Source organism: Microcaecilia unicolor, chromosome 2 (assembly GCF_901765095.1).
Source record: "Microcaecilia unicolor chromosome 2, aMicUni1.1, whole genome shotgun sequence".
Taxonomy (NCBI): Eukaryota; Metazoa; Chordata; class Amphibia; order Gymnophiona; family Siphonopidae; genus Microcaecilia; species Microcaecilia unicolor.
In genome coordinates this window covers 241,857,993-241,875,238 of record NC_044032.1, presented here as the reverse complement: position 1 = coordinate 241,875,238, position 17,246 = coordinate 241,857,993, and the positions used below count along the sequence as shown (strand labels likewise).

Genomic DNA, 17,246 nt, shown 5'->3' with positions numbered 1-17,246 from the left:
CAAGCATCTATTGCTAAAGAATATGGTGTCAATCCCACGTATCTTGAAGCAGAAAGACCAGCTTCTGGAAGACTGGCAAGACAATACAAATCCACACCGGAAACGAAAACGGGTGGGAAAAGCTGAGGAGGTAGAAGATGCTCTTCTTCGGTGGTTTTCTCAAGTCAGGAGCAGACAGTTTCCTGTCAGTGGTCCACTGCTTATGGAGAAAGCTAATCAGCTAGCTGAAAGTCTTGGACTAACTGAATTCAAAGTCCTGTTGGATGGTTGGAAAGATGGAAGGAGAGGAACAACATAAAATTCAAGAAACAACATGGTGAAAAACAAGACGCTGATGACTTTGGTGCTGAAAATTGGGTTGTTTCAGTTCTTCCTACCATCTTGAATGAGTTTGCACCTAGTGACATTTTCAATGCTGATGAAAACGGACTCTACTGGCGAGCTATTCCTAATGGAACACTTGCATTCAAATAAGCCGAAACTACAGGAAGTAAAACGTCGAAGGTCTGACTGATGATCCTCCTTTGCTGCAATATGGATGGGAGTGAGAAGTTGGACCACTCGTCATTGGAAAGAGCAAACAGCCCCGTTGCTTCAAGAATGTTAAGCGACTTCCTGTGTCATACGAGGATAACGCAAATTCATGCATGACTGGGGAAATTTGGAAGCAGTGACTAAAGAAGTTAGACACTAGAATGCAGGCACAAAAGCGTCAGATTTTGTTGCTTTGTGATAATTGTGTTGCACACAGTGATGATGTCAGGTTGTCTAATGTCAAGGTGGTCTTCCTGCCACCATACACTACCTCTCTGACCCACCTATGGATCAGGGCATAATAGCCAATTTCAAACAACATTATTGGACTCTTGTGCTACGTTGTCTGATGAGCGTTATGGATGACCAGACTGGCAAGGATAAACGTGCTGTTGAACTGGCTCGTAATCTATCATTGTTGGATTCCCTACATATGCAAAAAGAAGCCTGGAATAATGTTACACAGGCAATCATTGTGAACTGCTACAAGCGGGCAAGCTTTGTTATGGATGTGGAGAGGGACGAAACAGATGCAGCTGTTACAAACGCGTCAGATGAACAGCCTATTGACATCCCGGCCGGTGTTACTGAAGAGGAGTTTCACCACTACGTAGCTGTTGATTACGATCTACAAACAGCTGACAACAGCACTGATGTCCAGATATGCGCCTACACGCAGGCAACGGCTGATGATGAAACAGATGATGAAATGAGCAGCGAGGCACATGCTGACGAAATTCAACAACCTCCTGCCACTTTTGCAAGAGCGCTGGAGAGTCTCAACACCGTGCGGGCCTATCCGGAGGCCACTGGATGTCAGTGCTATGACAGTTTTTACCATTTGGCAGACAGTCTATGGAACTCACAGACACAAGAGTGTACAGAGAACTATGACTGATTACTTCAAGTAAGCCTAACGTCAGTTAACGGAGACTGTATACTGTATGTATAATAAACAGTACTGTACATATGTTTATCCGATGTCAAGCTTCTTTTTTGGGTCACAACGGTTAAGTCCACGCTTCGGTTAAATGCATGTATTTCTTTGGTCCCAGACTCTTGCACTTAAGCGGATTGCACTGTATCTGCAAATATGAAAAAAATATATTAAGCTTTTCTAATACCCTGCCTAAAGGTTTAAGTAGTACATTGAATAATAAATGTGACAACAGGGAGCCTTGTGGCACCCTGCAGCCTGCTCGAAAGATTCCCATTTTTTTTTACCCTGTAACGACGAGATATTAAAAAAAAAACCCTGAAACCTTCAAACAGCTTCATTTATGCCAATGTTGTTTAATCTCATCAACAAGGTGTCATGGTTGACAAGATCAAAAGCACAAGACAAATCAAACTGGACAATGATCTTATTCGTACCGCGGCTCAATAAGCTACTACTGTAAGACAAAATAGCTGTTATAACAGTCTCAGTGCCATAGTTATTTCTAAAACCAGACTGTAATGAATGTAGTAAATTACTCTCCTACAAGTACATATTCAACCTTGCAAAACATACCCCCTCCAGCAGTTTCACAAATAACAGTACTGAGGTTACTGGAAAATAGTTACTAACAGCCCGCAGAACCCCTGCATCATTTTTAGGAATGGATGTGAGAACAGTTTCTCCTCAATGAGAAGGAAACTGACCAGATTCTAGGCAATAATTTAATGTAAGAACAGATTTAAAAAAATCATCACTTATTACATTCATCAAATGGGCAGGACAGGGGTACAAACTGAGGTTAGCCCTAGAATACCACTTAACCAAACTTTTAGCTTCCTTGTCTGTAATTAAGTCAAAACTGCTCCATAAGTGATCTACAGAAATATCACTGATTAGAACTAAACCTTCCTTCTCAATCGGGACAGATGTGATTAGCCGCTTACAAATAGTCTCAACTTTTTCCAAAAAATACAATGCCAAAGTGTCGGCTAATGAAGTGTTAAGATCATTTGTATTTAAAATATTTTCTAAAACATTAAACAATTTCCAAGAACTATGCTGATTAGAATCAATGAGTTTGTAAAAAAAGGCCCTCTTTTCAATAAGACGTTTATATAAATATACTTTCAAGCACCATTTTTGTTTATTAATAAGAGTTGGGTCCTTTCTCCAAACTCTTTCACACTTTCTAACATCATGTTTCAAGCACAAGCTCCTCATTAAACCACTTCTCAGATTTGCAAGGAATTTTTAGTTTCACCTTTAAAAGGTGCAATTTCATTCAAAATGCCTGAAACATGCAACCGTCATCCTAAAAACAAATTGTAACAGACAGTTCTAAGTAGCTTTCCTATTTTGTTCCAGAATAGTGAAGTATCAATTTTACCTCTAGTCTGAGTATAAACTTTCAGTGACTCTAGGAAGCAAAATATCAAAATGATGTGCTTAGAAGTGGAGAAAACCCTCAGAAACCTGGGACAGACAGTCGCAGGTTTAGAGCGAGGTTACTAACATCAAAAGTAACACCCGCCCAGATTCTATCATTGGGTATAAAAACTCCACTGTTTACTTATTAGAATTTTTTCAAGATTTTATCAAACATTTTAACTTTGGCTAAAGGTATGATTCTTAATTGCTAAACTCCCAGCATTACTTCGCTTAATAACAAAAGTAAAGCACTCTTATCTTTATGTTCGACGGAGGCCACCTCCGTTTCACCCCAACATCAAGGCTTCATCAGGAACAAGCGCTAGAACACGATGCTGAAAATAGCTTAACGGAGCACCATGCATTTCAAAATGGCGTCTCCATTAAAAAATGATCCATCCATGGCAGTGGAATGCAAGTATTAAAACGCATATAAGGGGAATCACAATTAGTCATTGCGAAGATATCAGAACATGACCGTTTTCATGGGTGCTTTGTAATAAGGGGTAGTAAAATCCAATATAAGAGATAATATAATCCTACCATTCTGTTTATCTTCTAAGCGTAAATTTACATCACCAATTAATAAAAAAGGATTGGTATTGTATGGCATATTTAGACATATATTCCTGAATCACATATCTACTCTCAGACCATTTGCCTGGAAGGCAATATAAAACCACACAGCATATGATATGGTACCTACAAATGATATGGTACCTACAAACGAAGTCTTGAATCTTACAACACGTTAATTCTAATGAAGATGTTGAAACCTTATCTAAGAGATTTATATATCATAGCTAAACCTCGTTTGTGCAATTGCAGTGAGTGCAATATCTTATAACCAGGGGGGCACAGAGAGTTTAATCATGGGTCACCTCTCAAAGAAAGCCAGGTTTCCGATATAAATATTACACCTCGGTCATATTCCTCAAGCATCTCTCTAATGATATCAGTCTTACTCACTACCAATCTTGCATTGATGTATAAACAAGGTACCAGTGTATAGGAAGCTACTTTATTTGTAGTTATTTTGATACAAGTCAAATTATGATTGACTCCCCGAGGACAATTATCCCTACGGGTTTTGTCATATCGGCAACCATGTATACAGGAATCTACTTATGTAAAAACGGTAAGCAATTTATCAAGTTTTGTAAGTTAACAGAATTAGCAAATAATTCTGGATAATAATTAAACCTACTAGAAATCTGAACTGGAATATTCCACTTTGAGTTAGTAAAACTCAAAGTGTAAGAGACCCTGCCCCACAACATAAAAAGACCCCAGTACCATAAACACAAAAACAGTTGCATGATGAAACAAAAGAACAATTAGTTCAAACAATAGATAAAAATAACCACAAAGTTGTCACAAATTTGCCCACTAAGGAGCACACTTAAGGGGCATTACGCCCCTTAGTGTGCCCCTTCAGCGGTGCATCCCGGGTACTGGCGTGCTTTTCACTCCTAGGGGAAGGGTGTTGGGTACTGATGACAAACCAAGTGGGTGGGGCTTAATGCCAAACCACCGAGCTTCCCCGGGCACCTCCTGAAGCAGCAAGATGGAAAAGGTCAGCAGGTACACTTTACAATAGCAATTCACACTCTGATCTGAAGATCAGGTGGCTGTAAGAGTTGCCATCAACAGGGCAAGGAGGGGTTACGGATTGCAACAGATACTGAAGAAGAGTATCAGTCTTGGTTGAACAAGCATTAGCAAGGGCTTCCAGAGAAAGAATGTTCACATCATAGGAGGGGGAATAGAGTGTACTGGTGCTAGTTCTGCAAGAATAGGGTGTGCAAACTGAGGGCGGTTCACAGCTGAATTATATCGCTTAGTGAGAGTCACATTTGGCTTTCTGGATGGCTAAATAAAATTCTCAGAAGTGTGCACGAAAGGCAGCCCGAGCGGATGGAGTATGCTGCTTGCACCATATCCCTTCGGCATAGCGAAGAAAACGTCACAGATGGCAAGGAGAGCAGTATAACCAGGATTATCAAACATATAAACGGCGAGTGACCGTACTCACTCGCAAATGCGCAGTAGAGACTTCCCTCTCTGCCCCGCTCCCGCGTCAATACGTGATGACGGGGGCGGGACAGAGAGGGAAGTCTCTACTGGCATGCTGCAGACGTCGGAACCGCTCCCCCTCCCCTCCATCTGGCCCGAGCACTGTGAACTTACATCACCACGCAGCAGCAGGCACATCAGCAAAGCTGCTGTCGGGCTTCCTTCTCTGCCTCTGTCCCGCCCTCGCCGACGTTACGTCACACGAGGGCGGGACACAGGCAGAGAAGGAAGCCCGCCCTGACGGCAGCTTTGCTGATGTAAGTTTACAGTGCTGCTCGGGCCGGGTGGAGGGGCGGCAGCGGTGACTCCGGGGGAGTCGGGGCGGCGGCGAACTCGGGGGGGGGGGGGGGGCTCGGAAACCCCCCCCCATTCCAAAAGTAGCCCGTTTCACGGGCTCAACGGCTAGTAACAACAATAAATGCTCTATATTATTAGCCCAGCAGAGGACAAAGAAACACCATACTGTACATTGTCAGCGTAGAACTGCTGAGAGGAAAAGAGCTCAGCACTTCTCAAGCATGGCATGACAAATGCTGCTGAGTATGTAAGACAATGACAAGTGATAAATACAGGCCCAAGACAGTACTATAACAGAAGACATTGCGTTGCTTAGTCAAGGTAATTTAATTCAGTGCATGTGGTCTATTTTTACATCAATACATTTTAAAAGAAGGTGGCATTGGCAACAGCAGCATATCTGTACCATCATGCATATCATTTAACATTTTTCTCAGGAACAACAGATTTTGGAGAAATACATACCAACAGCATCACTGGCCTCCTCCATGTTGTTAATCCAATAATTCCTGAAAGGATCACCTGCAGCAAACACAATCCAATGAGCTGATAGGACACTAGTTTCATGCAACTTCAGTAGACGGCTACAAGTTTTACAGAGATGTGGGCAGACAGAGCACAAAGAACAAAGTATAAAAAACGCAAGTAACGAAATTATTCACAACTGAATGGAAATGAACACATCCCTTCCCCTCCCCTTGAACAATACCTCAGTAATGTATTATAAAGTCGTAACATTGGTCTATGGTCTCTGCTCTTTTGACCCTCAACCATCATAAACTAGTATCAAGTTTCAAGTTTTATTAGAGACTTTCTATCCCATCTATTAAACATGTGTCTAGACGGCTTACAATCTAATAGGAAATAAAAAATTAAAGTAATAAAACCAAGTGCATACATAACAGTCTGACAAAAACATATCAACACAAAAGGGGTGGGGGAAAAACTACAATATCTTATAGGAAAGCGAGAGAGGGTGGTAGGAAAAAAATATTAGGAAAGCACAAGTGTTTCACGCAGCCTCGATGAGGGTCCATAAGCCTCCAAGAAAAAATGGGGTTTTAATTCAATTTTAAATTGAGATAGAGAGGGCAAAGTCTTCAGCCCTTCAGGTAAGTGATTCCATAGTTAGGTGGGGGGGGGGGGGGGCTTGTACGGAAAAGAGGGATTGGCACGTAATGGCTGAAAATATGTCGTGAAATGACAGTAGTACAAAAAGATCCTGTTGAGAGAAGCGCAAAAGACAAGACAGTCTATAAGGAAGGGGGAGTGTGGAGAGAAAAGTAGGCTCTCCAACTGCTCGAATTTTATAAAATCAGAAGACGCAATATGTATTTAATACGATAAGGGATAAGTAACCAGTGAGCATCCTTCAGAAGCGGAGTGACATGGTCGTACTTCTTATGTCCTGTTGTAAGTTAAATAGCAGTATTTTGAACGAGTTGCAATCTGTTCAGTTCAACACTGTGGAAGAGCCAGGTAAAGTGAGTTCCATTAATCAAGTGGTGATGCCAGGGTGATGCTCTCCTTCTAGGAGACCTCCCTACCTTGGAGGAGGGAGGTCTCCTAGAAGGAGAGCATCACCCTGGTGAAGTAGGAAGTATTCCTGTAGCCAGGACCTGCCCACCAGGGGATGTACTATCCTCTCACACCGAGGATATGACTCCTGCTGCCCGAGAGGGAAGGGATAGGACAGCTGTTGTAGTTGGTGATTCGATCATTAAGCATATAGATAGCTGGGTGGCTGTGGGACGTGAGGATCGCCTGGTGACTTGCCTGCCTGGTGCAAAGGTAGTGGACCTCACGCGTCATCTACATAGGATTTTAGATAGTGCAGAGGAGTCGGCTGTCGGCACATGTGGGTACCAATGACATAGGAAAATGTGGGAGAGAGGTTCTGGAAGCCAAATTTAGACTCTTAGGTAGAAAGTTCAAATCCAGAACCTCTAGGGTAGCATTTTCTGAAATGCTACCCGTTCCACGTGTAGGGCTCAAGAGACAGGCAGAGCTCCGGAGTCTCAATGCATGGATGAGACGATGGTGCAGGGAGGAGGGTTTTAGATTTGTTAGGAACTAGGGCCAATGGGCAACATTCTGGGGAAGGGGGTGCCTATTCCAAAAGGATGGGCTCCACCTTAACCAGGTTGGGACCCGGCTGCTGGCATCAGCATTTAAAAAGCAGAGCAGCTTTTAAACTAGAAACGTGGGGAAGGCCGACAGTAGCTCAAAAGCGCATGATTCGGGATAAGGTATCTTTCAAAGATATCACCAAAACAGGGAAGATAGGGTATCCTGATAGTGAGGTAAAAAAACAACAACCCATAGTAGATCAGGTGTCCTTAAATAAAAATCAGACAAAAGATTGTAAATTAATACTGTCAAGTACTGAGCATGAGGTAAATAGGAACAATAAACATAGTTTGAAATGTCTATATGCGAATGCCAGGAGCCTAAGAAATAAAATGGGAGAGTTAGAATATATTGCAGTAAATGAAAAATTAGATATATTAGGCATCTCTGAGACCTGGTGGAAGGAGGAAAACCAGTGGGACACTGTCATACCGGTGTACAAATTATATTGCAGTGACAGAGTGGATCGAATTGGTAGAGGGGTAGCATTGTATATTAACGAGAGCCTTGAATCAAATAGATTGAAAATTCTGCAGGAAACAAAACACTTCTTGGAATCACTATGGATTGAAATTCCATGTGTAAAGGGGAAAAGGATAGTGATAGAAGTGTACTACCGTCCGACTGGCCAGGATGAACAGACGGATGCAGAAATGTTAAAGGGAATTAGGAACGCAAACAAACTGGGCAACACAATAATAATGGGTGATTTCAATTACTCCGATATTGACTGGGTAAATGTAACATTGAGGCACGCTAGGGAGGTACAATTCCTTGATGAAATCAAGGACTGCTTTATGGAACAGCTGGTACAGGAGCCGACGAGAGAAGGAAAAATTCTAGACCTAGTCCTTAGTGGAGCGCATGATCTGGTGCGGGAGGTAATGGTGCTGGGGCTACTTGATAACAGTGATCATAATATGATCAGATTTGATATTAGCTTTGAAGTAAGTATACATAGGAAATCAAATACATTAGCATTTAACTTTAAAAAAAGAGACTATGATAAAATGAGAAGAACGGTGAAAAAAAACAGAGGAGCAGCTGCGAGGGTCAAAAATTTAAATCAGGCGTGGATGCTGTTCAGAAACACCACCCTGGAAGCCCAGGACAAATATATTCCGCGTATTAAAAAAGGAGGACGGAAGACCAAACGACAGCCAACATGGTTAAAAAGTGAGGTGAAGGAAGCTATTAGAGCTAAAAGAAAATCCTTCAGAAAATGGAAGAAGGAACCAACTGAAAATAATAAGAAACAACATACGGAATGTCAGGTCAAATGCAAAGCGCTGATAAGGAAGGCTAATACTTATGTACTTATGTAAGTTGAGATGCAATAAAAGAACAAACAAGAATGTTCACTGCTGTAGGAAAAACAAATTACCTAATGGATCTGATACACCTGAGCTGAAAGAAAGCACGAAGCTTGGGGATACTTGGGGAATAAAGGTCAGTGCACCATCAAGAAGAACTCCCAGCACCTTAATTTTATCAGTCAGTGAAATCGCTAAAGTATTCAGAAGGACTAGGTTGATTATTTCTAGGATAAGCAGCATAAAATGTATTGTAATGTTTTGGGATCTTGCCAAATACTTGAGACCTGGATTGGCCACTGTCGGAAACAGGATGCTGGGCTTGATGGACCTTCAGTCTGTCCCAGTATGGCAACACTTATGTTCTTATGTTCAGAGAAAAAACTGCATGAGATTTTTCTGGATTAAATAAATAAGCAATATTGTGTAAGCCAAGTACATACTGTGTCTAATTTGTGATTAATGGTGGCTATCTCAGAACTATCAGAGGAGTCATCAGTACTACCACTTGCTGGAGACTGAGAATACTGAGGTTTCCAAGGGGCTGAGCACGGCTCTTATTGTCTGTCTTGAAATTAGTCTTCTCGTTCTCCACCTGCTGGTAGGCATGCACAACCCATCAGTCAATCTGGGCCGGTCCAGAGGGACGCTAAGGAAGCGGCGACTTACCCACCAGATTGTCACAGCAGGGCGTCTGCTTCTGGCTTCAGCTTGGAAAGCGCCCACTTTACATGGCCACACTATGCTCTTGCATACGTTGAGCCATCTACATTTTATGTCTAAACTGACGGCAACCAAGAGAAATAACCTTTTATCATTTCAGCACATTTGGGACATCTATACCACCTAGATCGACTCGAACTTGCGAGCCGAACTTGTCAGCACCCTCTTGAAGATGAAGACTCATTTGCAGCAACCTCTTCTGTGTAATAATAGTTTGTTGGGATAGGGAGGGGATTAAAGGTGGGAGGGGGTTGAGGGGATTCACCAGGTCACTGTTCAGGCTATATTATGGCCATATATTGAACAGTTCTGCTATGTCTAACACTGTGTTCTGTGGCCATTGTTTTGTATGTGTTATAAGGCTGATGTATGTGTTTTTTCTCACTTGCAAACTATAAATAAAGCTTACAAAATACTGTTTATTCTTTCCAACCCAATGGAAGTTGGAAAGAATTAAACAAAAGGAGTCAATATCATAGGAGCCAACTTTTCAAAATTATTGGGGGTGCTAAGCCCAGTGGAAATAACACTTTCTTGGCCACATACATGGAATGTTCTCAATATTGGGGGTGCTCAAGCACCCACAGAGTCGGCTACTATGGTCAAGATGTACGGTTGTCTGTCTGGGGGAAAATAACTCTCTGCAAATTAAAGAAAATGAAATGAAACCTCACATGAGGAACGGACTTGGAGATCCTTGTTTAATACTCCACATCCTCCTCGACGCTGCTATGTATTTCTTTCTGCACAGGGCATTGTGGACACCCATTTGACTCCACATCGCTGATTCCTCAAAGTCTAACCTTGTGAAGATCATGAGAAGCATCAGTGGACTTTGAAACAGACTTCCCTAGTTCTCAGCCTGATCTTCTGAATTATGCTTCATAGCAACAGTTTTGTTAAAAAAAAAAAACACCTTAAAGTCAATCCCAGCCAGCATGCACCATCCCTGGTAAATGTGGATCCGCTCTGTTGCAGGTGTCCGTAAGTCCATCCACCAAGTCAGTCATATATTATTATTTCTCAAGTTTCTCGCGGACTCCTAGTGATCCACAAGTCTAAAGAAAGCCTAGTAGTTCACGAACGTGAGCCACGAATTGTTAAATCTATGCAACTTAAAAATGCCAACTGCATCTTGTCTGCAGGTTTTTATTTCTAGGCAATTGACAAACTTGGCAAGAACCTCGCAGTGCCAAGGCCAAAAAAACGAGGCTGCTTTTAACAGACAGGAAAAGCTACATTCCTTCCTCCCCTACCCAGGATCAACGTTGCATCCAAGAGGAACACTACCCCCCCCCCCCCCCCCCACACACACACACACACACACACAACACACACACACACAAAAAACAAAACACAAATACCAACATCGAACTTTTGTTTTAACTTCTTCAGCATCAGCGGCCCAGCCAGGTACTCACCGAAGATCCAGCCCAGAAGGGACACGAGCTCTTGACGCGGGGAGAGTTGCTCAGTGCCAGCGCCCCGAAGCTCAGGGCCACCAGGCAGCCGCCCAGCACCAGCTGCAGCAGCCCCAGCGACAACAAGGGTCTGGCGGGCAGCAGAGCCGGCTGCGGGGCCCGGCTGGGCAGAGAGGCCGGAGGAGGCTGCGGCAGCAAACCCCGGCACCAGCGCGACCGCAGCGGAGGGGGAGGCGGCGGCGGCGATAGCAGCTCCCCGGCCCCCGAGGAACCCGGAGGTAGGGGTGACACCGTGGGGCAACAGGAGCCCGGCAACAGTACGGGCAGAGACATGCTGCTGCTTCTCCTCTCTGGGGCCAGGACCCAGGACAGGAGCGCTCGCTCTAGCTGTCAGGACAGGAGGGGGAGGTGACGACTATCAGAACATTACAACAACGTGGAGGGAGGGAGACCCCTGCGTCGCCGCCCCGTCCCATCTCCCCCACCTTCTCTGCTGCGGTTAGTGCTCTCTCTCTCTCTCCTTCGCCTACGCTGTATTTACTTGTAAAGAAGTGGCCAGGCCGAGCTGCTGCTAGGTTTAAAATAACTCGCTGGAGAGGGGGCGGGAGAGAGGCTGCTTGGGTTTCACGGTGTGCATGTGTGGCCCAGGGTTTTTGCACTGACATGCAGCAGAGCAGATGAAGCAAAACGTCGCCCTCTCCCAGCGGGGAGGGGGGTGGTCGCTGAGGCACAAACGTGACTGACTACAGCGAGAATAGATGACGGCTCCCGCTGAGACTCCTCGCGAGGGCGGGAAAGGGTGCGAGGCGTCGCGGCAGGCACCCGCCACGGACCAGGCCACTGAGCCCCCGGGGGGGGGGGGCGCATAGGACATTGGTTGGCCGGTCGGTACCCACAGTATTGTGTAGCAAGGAAAGGGGGGTGTAGTGAGAAGTCTTTCCCGCGGCCCGCCCCTATTCTGTTCTTTTCCACAATGTTAGTAATTAGAGAGGGTGCAGAGCAAAGAAAGATGATCACACTTTGACAAGGCTTGTCAACGGAAACACTTTGACAAGACAATTTTTCCTCCCCCCCCCCCCCCCCCCCCAGGGAGGCGATTCCTTGCGAATTTTCTTAATTGTATATATGGTTAAAACTATTTATTTGGATTTATTTACCGCCTTTTTGAACGAATTCAACTAAGCCGTAATAAGTAAAATTGAAAACCTCAAAACAGAAGTCTAAGTAATCAAAATCGAAAAAGAAGGTAGCTGTTTTAGCGTAGCCAGACCTGACATTTTGGGTGGGCACTATATATATAGATAGAGAGAGAGAGACGTGAGTAAGTGTTTCTTGGGATACTACAAAATAATGCCTTAGAATGCACTTGATGATGGATTTCTAAGTATTCTACCCAACAGCTGCCCTGCATCAACATAAACCACTTAATGTGGAAAAAAAAACACAATAGTTTTAAATATAGTTACATTATGCCATATCAAACTTGATCAGATATGTCTAATATAATGGCAAATATGTCAAACACACATAATAGTATAATCACAGCAACAGCAACTTTGCTTAACAAATGTAAATGCCTGATTAAGCAAAACAGGAAGAAAACCTTTGAAGACTTTTTCCCTACCCTACCCCATCCATCCCAGCAGCCTGCCATCAGCTTTTCCCTTCAATACTCTCTATCCATCCCTGTAACTCAGCATCAGCCCTTACCCCCCCCCCCCCTTCACCCCTGTAGCCCAGTATCAATCCTTCCCTTCCCCACCATCCATCCCATAGGTAAACATCAGCTCTGTCCTTCACCCCACTCCTCCCTGTAGCCTAGCATCAGCCCTGTCCTACTCCCTACCCACCCCCTATGGAATTAAATAAAAAAAAAGACTCTTTTTTTTCATGCCCACCTCTGCACGCACCGGTCCACCCAGAGAAAACCGCCGGTGCCTACACTTTTTTTTTTAATTTTAAACTAGGCACTGCAGAGACCATCCCCACCCAAAAACCCACCAAAATGAGAGAAAGACAACTTTTTTTTTTTTTATTAAGCTAGCTTGGCACTATTAAAATTTATTGTTGGGGAATTTTTGGGTGGGGATGGGCTCCTCATTGCCCTAGGCACTGGCAGTGAAACATCTACCCCCCCCCCCCCTCCATCCAGAAGCCCACTACCATTCCACAGCCATCATTTTGATAACAAAAGAGTAATCAAAATGCTGGCAGGTCATGGTGGTGGGCTTCTGGGTGGGGGTGGGCTCTTCACTGCAGGGCAAAAAAAGGTATATTTTAATAAATATATAAATTTTTTGCCCTAGGCTTACCCCACCCAGAAATTCCACAACAATAAATTTTAATAGTACCCACCAGGCCGCAGCTAGCTTAATTTTAAAAACAAATTACATGATGATGTTAAAAATAAGATGTAAAAAAACAAAACAAAAAGCATTTACAATTTTATTACCTGCTGCTGAGCTGGGCTGGGCTGGCAGCTGCTTCTTGGCAGTAAGTTACCTGGGGCCGGGAGACAGGAACTCGACGACTTCGACCAGACCTTTCTGTTTCCTTTCCCAAATTCAATTTCCACGTTTCCAGGGCAGGCCAGGTCAGGGCCAGGCTGAACTCTGCGTACGTAGGGTTACCATATGGCTCCAGAAAAAGGAGGACGGATTGAGCCAGCCGGGTTTTACTTCCATATGGTAACCCTATGCGTACGTGCATGTGGCCATGTGCAGCTTTGCCTTAGCCTGCCCTCCCTCAGATGCCACGTCACCAGCGAGCGGAGCCGAGCGACAGCGAGGCTGAGGCACGCCGCCGCGCACAGCCAAGCCCCACGTCCGGGTCATACTGCTACCGCCCGCTAGGTGATGGATGCTAATGCGACGCGACCAACAACCAAGCCATGACGCGCTGCAAGTGCATTCAGCTGCTTCTCTCTCTAAGCCCGAAGGTAGGTGGGTGTGGGCTGATGATGTCTGAGCCTGCCCTGAGCGCGGGTGCCCGCGACGTACGCTAGGGCAGCTACGCTCGCTTAGCTGCTGCATGCGGTGTGTGTGTGGGCGGGCCTGAGGAAATCGGAGCCTGAGATCAGCTGCCAGAGCGCTGCAGGTCGGGTGCCGTCTCTCTGCTGTCACGCTAGGCAGCTGCTGCAGTTGTGTGTGCGCTGGGTGGGCGGGCCTGGGCCTCACATGCTGAAACACAGCTTGTGTCAGGATTTATTTGTCAAGTTTATCTTGTATACTGCATGCAAAGACTGTACTGGGAATATCTCCATTGTGACTGAGAATAAAAGGACTTTTGAGGCGGAGTCAAGATGGCATTTGAGCTAGTCACTCATTTCTGAGCTCATTGACTGGAGTTGTAACTGCCATGGAGCACTCTCTATCATAGGGAGAAAGGAAAGGAGCCATAAAGGTTGCTCACCCACCGGCTGAACCAACCTCGGTTCCTAGGACAGCTCACTTTGGAAGCTCGGCAAGAACTTGGAAGCAGGGCTGGAGCTTGGCAGGAACTCAGAGACAAGGCAGGGCAAAGCTGTGTCCAAGGCAAGGTCCAAGGCAAGCATAGGAGCCAACTTTTCAAAATTATTGGGGGGGGGGGGTGCTAAACTCAATGAAAATTATCCCTCCCAAGACACAGTGAAGGAGTATGTTCAATATTGGGGGTGTTCAAGCACCCACAGAGTTGGCTCCTATGAAGGCAAGGTCAGGAAACTAGGCAAGGCTGGAACTGGAACAAGGCTAAAGACCTCATCTCGAAGGCCCGCAACAGAGTCTGGGATGGCCTTATCAACAGCGCCACTCACTTCACAAGGAGGTGTCCCCTGACAACTCCTGGAGCCACAAGAGTGCATTCGGCATGCGCACTCTAGCAAGTCATCAGCGAGCACCACGCCACTGGAGAACCACCAAAAGGAGCACCAGAGAGCAGTCCAGGACCACACTTAGGCTCCATGGTGTGCTTCTTTAAAAAAAAAAAAAAAAGACCTGAATCCAGCAGGAAGGGGGAAATACACAGAGGTAGAAAATGCTGGACTGGAAGGGGAGAGGTGAGTCGGTTGTTTTTTGAGGTTTGCCCACAATCATTCTGAAATTGCAGTTGCGTTATAGTCAATATATGGTTGGGATGGGAGAAAAAGATCTCAGAACTTTTGCAGATTGACATTAAGATATCTCAGCAGATTAGGCTGCAAGGTTCAATCATTGGTCATAAAATAAAATCCCACAGCCATTTCTGTGTGATCTTTCACATGCTCTAGTTCCTACACATACTTTGTGTTTCTAATAAATGTACTTTTAAACCTTCATTCCAGTTCTAAATTTTTCTACTCTATAAATATATGAGTAGTGCTGGCTATAAAGACTGTTTCTATTGCAAAACTTTCTGCTTATATAATAGCAAGGGCCAGATTTCATATATGGCGCAAAAAAAACCATCCGCACGGTAAACACTTCTGCTTAAATGTATTCTATAAGCCATGCCTCTGTGGTATATAGAATACGCTTAGTTCATATTCTAGCGCTTAAAACTACACACATCCCTTTAATAACGAAAACATGGCGTAAATCACTGCATGTAAATTTATGCACACTGGGCCTATTCTATAACTACGCGCATAAATTTTGTAACACCCACAAAATGCCCATTTCCTCACCCCTTTTGAACTGCACACATTAGAATTTAGGCACAGTATGTTACAGAATATGCTTATGGATTTGTGCATGTAAATTCTAATTATTGCCAATTAGTACTCATTATTACTTAAGTGCTGTTATCAACTTAGATTCATTTGTTAAGCCAATTAAGTTACGCGCGTAGTTACAGAATACACTTAGATTTCGGCACAGATCTCTAGTTGCGCTATATAGAATCCAATGGTAATTGCAAAAACAGTTGACATGGAGCCAGTGTCACAACTGCAGCTGGAACTGCTTGCACAGGACAGGAGTTGGAGTAGGAACCAAGGCAGGACAAGACTAGACAGGCCAGGACTAGACAAAGCACGACAAGGCAAGGCTAGGCACAGCTAGACAAGGCAAGGCAGACAAGACAGGAACTGGATCCAGACGACGCAAGGTAAGCAAGACAACAGGGCTAGAACTGAACCCAGACAGGAACAAGGTAAGACAAGTTAACAAGCTAGAACTGGGTTCAGATGAGGCAAAACAAGGCAGGGCAAGAACTGGATCTGGACACAACAAAGCTACACAAGACAGAACAAGGCTCTAACTAGACGAGATAAGGCAAAGCAGACAAGGCAAAAGGACTGGATTCAGAAAGGGCAAGGAAAGCAAGGCAGTGGGGCTAGAACTGAAATCCAGACAGGACAAAGCAAGACAAGGAACTAGGCTAGAACTGGGTCCAGATGGGCAAGATGGGGCAAGGTCAGAACTGGATCTGGATGGGACTGGACAAGGCAACGAGGAAGACTGACAAGGCAAAACAGAGCTAAATGGGGCAGGAGCAAGAGTCCGGGGCAAGGCAAAGTCTGAAGGCAAGGCTGGAGCTTGGCAGGAACACAGAGACAAGGCAGAGCTGGAGTTTGGTAGGAACATGTAGACAATTAAAAAACCCAACTTTCTCCATTAGTTCAGCAGCATCATCAAAGCCTCTGCTAGTAGCGAGGAAACAAGTGCTTCATTTGCAAATAGACCAAATAGTCCATTCTCTGGATTTGGTGTTCCCCACATAGTTTTAAGAAAAGGAAGATGTTTCCCATTATCATTTACACAATGTTTCAATAAAGTGATGTCCTTTTGTGCCCATCTTTTGAAAGAGTTACTAGAAAGTCCCACTGGGAAATCCAAATTACCTCGAGAGGTAACCAAGCAGTTACTCACTGATATTTTTTACCTTACAAAGCCAAGACCAAACTCTATGCAGTGGAGCAGTTAAACATCTGACCTTCAAGTGGTGAGGTAACTTACTGGGAGCTGCATGTAAAACATAACTTGTAGCAAGAAGGGATATAAAAGCTGCTTCATATTCAATCATTCATCATTTATTCTATTTATATACCGTTTCTTATTGCGATAGCAAAACAGAACAGTTTACATAAAAAAAAATACATCTCAGAATGAAAATATTTTGAAAACATTACTGATCAAAGAATAATCCCATCGTGGAGAGGAGTACTTTTAAATAGAAGGGCAGTTTATGGGATCTCCAATAGGAATTTGGAACTATTATTATGCAAAGCACATGCTGTGGGAAAGAAATGTATACTCAGGCACTGGATGCAGGAGGAATCGCCCTCCTTTTGGTATTGGAGGAATAAATTTCATGAGCTGATGTTATGGGAGGCCAGGGAAGCTCAGGATTCTCCAAAGAAAAGAAAGCATTTGTTTCTATTTGGAATAAATATTTGCAAAGTTTCTCCCATAAAGCGAGAAGTGC

At 44.3% G+C, this 17,246-nt stretch overlaps 1 protein-coding gene across 1 annotated transcript in view; it reads right to left on the bottom strand.

Moving 5' to 3' along the window:
* The window catches only part of FAM189A2 (family with sequence similarity 189 member A2), a 102,331-nt gene extending 90,750 nt beyond the window's left edge, over positions 1-11,581 (bottom strand). The window contains exons 1-2 of the mRNA XM_030193849.1: positions 10,863-11,581; positions 5,741-5,797 (exon numbers count right to left, since the gene is read on the bottom strand). Of these exons, the coding sequence (XP_030049709.1) occupies positions 5,741-5,797; positions 10,863-11,195 (390 nt within the window). The 5' untranslated portion in view covers positions 11,196-11,581. The remainder of the gene's footprint in view (positions 1-5,740; positions 5,798-10,862) is intronic.
* Between the last annotated feature and the right edge of the window lie 5,665 nt (positions 11,582-17,246).